This window comes from Gekko japonicus, unplaced genomic scaffold, assembly GCF_001447785.1.
Source record: "Gekko japonicus isolate JY-2015 unplaced genomic scaffold, Gekko_japonicus_V1.1 scaffold2264, whole genome shotgun sequence".
Taxonomy (NCBI): domain Eukaryota; kingdom Metazoa; phylum Chordata; class Lepidosauria; order Squamata; family Gekkonidae; genus Gekko; species Gekko japonicus.
This window is the reverse complement of record NW_015172074.1, coordinates 263,662-268,725: the sequence shown is the minus strand read 5'-3', so window position 1 is coordinate 268,725 and position 5,064 is coordinate 263,662. Positions and strand designations below refer to the sequence as shown.

The window sequence follows — 5,064 nt, the reverse complement described above, 5'->3', positions numbered from 1 at the left end:
GAATGAGGCCTTTCACCTTCAGAGATGCATATAATAATCAAATACAGACCTGATGGTTTTATTATTTAAAATATACCCAAATGTTGCTTACTTTACTCTTGTTGAATTCTTCCTGTTCATCAACACCTACTGTCAAGTACTTAGAATTCTCATTGTGGCCTAATTCCCATATTTCTTCTCTTCAAGAGGCACTTCTTTGCAATGATTCTCCTAGACAATCCAAGACTCCGTTTATGTGCTGACTTTCCCAGATGCCATCCTGAGTGCTCTTTGTTGCTCCAGTTCTCACAACCGTTGGTTCTCCATCTGGGAAAGCACCATTATGCCCCTCTGTAAAACCCCTAGCACGTAGCTGATAAGAAAAACTAGAAGCAGCATCAGCAATTTGCTGTGCTTGTTCTGCATTTCAAAAGAATTTCATCATCCTATTGTTCCTTATTCCTAATCAGCAGCAGTATCCTTTTGCTCTCCTTGGGTTCTGAGTCCTTCTTCAGAATAAGCTGATGCTCCTTGCTCAAGTTTTTTGGGGGAAACATTAAAACTAAACAAATGAAGTTGGTTGTGAAGCCAGAACTGTTCCACAGTAGTACTAATCTACAAAAAGTAATGCCTCTCTCCTACTAAGCTACTACGCCATTTAAAAAAGAACTGGAAAGCCCCAGAGATGGCAAGGACTATCTGCACTGGACAGTTATAGACAATAGTGGCAAGAATTCTGTGCAGACTTTCATAGTGAAATCTAATTCCCTTTATCTAAGCCTGTGTGATAGAAGAGGAGCAGCTGGGAACTGCTTTTTCATTGTGATGGTAGGGAAAAAAAATAGAGGGTTGCTGAAGACAGCAAACAAATGCCTCTTGTCACTTTTATGCATCTCACATAGCTTGACAATTTTGGCATGCAGGCTATTTTTATGCCCTACTGAGTGAGGTGCTGCTGGTAAGAATACTGATTGTTCACACAAGCTGATTGGCATGGGTATTTATCCACGGAGCCTTTTATCTTGACACATGTCCCTGGCAGTGTTCTTTGTGCAGCTCTCTGGCGTCTGGAAACCATACCAAAATTAGCTCTGCATAAAAGAGCTGTGAGTGGGCAAGGTGATAAATCCACCGAGTTCCTTTAGTCCACTTGAGCAGCTGCGTTTTAAAAGTATTAGATGGATTCATTCGGTACACGTACACAATTAAATTTGCCTGTCACTTTGCAGTAAATTAGATCTTTAGTTCTTTCATCTCCAGCTAGACTGGCTGGTGACTATTTTGTTGTTTTTGCAGAGTTATGACTGCACAACTGGAAAGACTTGGGTTCAGATCTTTGCTTAGCCATAAAGCTCACTCGGGGGTCATTAATGTAAATTGCTCAGCTTAACTTACTTTACAGGATTGTTGTGAAGATAAAAAAAAGTAACTCCTTTTAATTTCTTAGAGGAATTGCTATATGAATATTATTTATTTATTATTTTCTATCTGTATCCTGCCTTGCCAGAGAATACTATAAAATCAATATGTACAAGTAACCTTAGGCTACAGCAATAATAACAATAACAATACCTGCAATTTATGTTAGCACTTTCAGTGTTCAAAGCACTTTTCATACACTTCCCTTACAACAGCCCCATAAGGTAGGCCAATAGTGTTATCAACTTTTGCAGATGGGGTTTGTCTGCGAGACCAAGCAGGAGGGGGGAGCTTGGCCTAAAGTCACCTAGTGACTTGTTACAAGGGTAGGACAAAGTTTGAGTCCAGTGGCACCTTTACGACCAACAAAGTTTTATTCAAGGTATAAGCTTTTGTGTGCATGTACACTTTCTCAGATACATGTTATCTGCGGAAATGTGTACATGCACACAAAATCTCACACCTTGAATAAAACTTTGTTGGTCTTAAAGGTGCCACTGGACTCAAACTTTGTTCTACTGCTTCAGACCAACATTGCTACCCACCTGGATCTACCTGTAGGGTTGCCAACATCCAGGTGACACCTGGAGATCTCCTGCTAGTAGAACTGATCTTCAGACTACCAAGATCAATTCCCCTGGAGAAAGTGGCTGTTTTAGAGGGTTTAAAACAGAGAGGCTGTTTTAGATGGCATTATAACCCTGTTTAGGTGCCCTCCCCCGGCTCCACTCCCAAAATCTCCAGGTATTTTCCAACCCAGACCTGGCAACCCTAATCTATCTTGTTACAAGGGTGAAATTCAAACCAGGGGCCTCCTTGATCACTGCTGTGCTTTGCCATCTCCCAAGCGAACACTTAAGTGTCACTTTGTCTCACAGGATCCCCAAAAGAATTTATACTTCCGATGTCACCAAGGCCTGGACTCTACTAAAGGTCGCTAATGGAGAATGCACTGAGAAGGTTCAGGTCCCCCCCCCCCTAGGAGATTCCCTTGGAATAGCAGAACAGTAGTAATGTTACTCTGTTATAAGAGCATAACAAAAGAGATTTGTGGCACTCCAAAGAATTTATTGTGGCATATTTAATTTTATTTAGATATTTATACTCTGCTTTTCTTCCCCATGACCTTCTCCATTTAGCCTCACAAACCCTGTGAGATAGATTAGGTTAAGAGGGAACGACTGGTCCAGAGTCACCAGAGAGTCTTTGGTCTGGCCTTCCAACCACTACGCCATCAGATGCTTGAAGAGTGTCCTTTGTTGGCAGATATACATGCATGGGGCATTGAACAAGAGAGATGATGTAAACAGTGGGGTCCAGGGTAATAAATACAAGAACTCCAGTCTGTGTGATTTCTATGCAAAATCAAGCATACAGGTAACCATTCACAATGGCACTAGTAAAAGTGACTTATCTCAGAATTTTGGGAAGGATGATTAAGATAAGAGAACTAAAAGGATGTGACTATACTAAAACCCATATGAAAAATGCTTTTAAGAATTTCCATCACTGGATTTATGATCCTATGCATTACTTGCATTCCTTGTAAGATTGTCCTGCATTCCAGTAATGGCCAGCTGGGTGGTTGCAGCCCCTTTTCTCAGTATGCAATGCAAAGCACGTGGAACCAAATCCACAATATTCTCTTAGATATTCTTTTGGTTAAAAAAAATACTTCCACATTTTAGGTAATAATGTGTCCACACCCTAAACACTTCGTGGATTATGTACAACCCAGAGCAGCTGTTTAAACCTCCTTTTGGGAGCTTACCACTCACCAGGATATATCCATCCCTTTTCCACCTGTCTTATTAGGGATTCATAATAACACTTTCAATCACCGAAGTTCAGATAGCCCACGTAGTTTCCAGCACAGCAAGAACTGCACTTTCTTTCCTTTCATACTTAAGGATTCATTTGAATATTTCTACTATTATAGTTTGTTTATCTGGTTACTCCTCTTATTTATTTTGTGAGCTAAAATCAGAAATTCACCTAATTCCATTAGGACTGTGGTTCCTTCCTCTCCTCATTAAATATAACATTTTATTTTATTACTTCTTTTACAGAATTGCAGTCAAAAGCAAAAACAGAACCATTATAGCAGTGCAAGTTTTTTGGGCACCCTCACTGTTGAAAATTAGGAATAGGAAAGAATTCCAAATCAAATTATTTACAATAAAATTATATCTCTGTACACACATTTATCTGGCAAAGGGAATGCTAGAAAATTAATATTTCAATATATACAAAATAAATGGTTGAATATTCCTGTGCAATGCTCCCTCTAAGCTGTGGAGTCTTGTGAGCAAAGATTCTACTTTGTGAGCTACTGGCATTAAAGTTGTGAGCAAGTGATTTGACTACTGCATAAATTAGTTTGCTCTGGAGCCATCCTTCCTGAGCTAAGACAAAAATTTGTGAGCTGGAGGCTAAAAAACTGTGAGCTAGCTCACACTAACTCAGCTTAGAGGGAACACTGTTCCTGTGTTTCCTATAGATTTTATTAGTCATAAAAATGCAAAGTAGATCTAAGATTACTTTTAGTCATCCGAATACCTGTGCACCCTACAGTTACTCATATCACCCCATTAAACACAATGCACTTTAACATGTCAGACTCATCATAGGATCAAGCTACATATACAAGCCTGGATTTTTACATGGAACACAACCAGGTAAGATTTTACCAAAACAGCCCAACAGTACATTTGTAGAAGAAATTACTTAGAAGAGGAACATTAGCGGTATAACAGAACTCCTTCATCAAATGAAGTGCTTATTTAGAAGGTTCTACATTATGAATGACTGATAATTACGCTATCATTAGTAGCATCAGAAAGAATACTAATACTTTTCATGACTTTAGACACAAAGGTAATATAAGCAAGACTCCTCAGTAAGCTCCATGTTATTCATTGGGGTTTACTCCCAGGGAAGTGTCTCTAAGACTGCAGCCTTCCGCTATCTCCCAGCACCCCCACCCCCAGCACAGCATCTCCAAGGAACTGGACTGTCTTCTATGAAATCCAAACAATATATTTTCACTGTAATTTATCCAAACCCAACATTATATCAAGCTATGTGGAAATCTTACTTACTGCTGCCTTATAAATATCATCCATGTTTGGTTATTGTTGGTCAGTAGCTGGGCTGAGATGACAAACTGTACAGAGGCAACCTTCAGCTCTCTGACACCCTCTGTTCCTTGAGGCTTTGCTTATATAGTAGGCTCACAACCCTAAATGTGTCAGTCATGGACTCCTCATCACTACACAAGCCAGCAGATATACACCCGGGAAAGGCTACGCTATCCACTTTCAAACAAGATTCTTCTCCCCGTCACAAGGGGAGGTATGCAAAGATTGTTTCAGTGGACATTCCTAAAGCCTGATCCTGATTCTACTGATGCTTTGCCTTCTATTTCAATAGGCACAGAACTGAAGTTGAATCTGCATTTATATTTATTTCTGTGATCATAGTGCCCACCAATACAAAATTTGGGATCCCACAGTTAATATTCACTGGGGGCTTCGGTCCTGCCCTGCTGGTTTTTCATCTGTTCTAAAGGCTGAAGGGGGGCTGCGGTGGCTCAAGTGGTTAAGACACTGAACTGCAGGCTGTGGAAGGTCGGTAGTTCAGCAGTTCGAGACCCGAATGTGCCGC

The 5,064-nt window shown here is 40.3% G+C and overlaps 1 protein-coding gene across 1 annotated transcript in view; it reads right to left on the bottom strand.

Annotated features, from left to right (window-relative positions):
* The window catches only part of TNNC1 (troponin C type 1 (slow)), a 17,880-nt gene extending 13,273 nt beyond the window's left edge, over positions 1-4,607 (bottom strand). The window contains exon 1 of the mRNA XM_015420871.1: positions 4,500-4,607. Within this exon, the coding sequence (XP_015276357.1) occupies positions 4,500-4,523 (24 nt within the window). The 5' untranslated portion in view covers positions 4,524-4,607. The remainder of the gene's footprint in view (positions 1-4,499) is intronic.
* Positions 4,608-5,064: the final 457 nt, after the last annotated feature.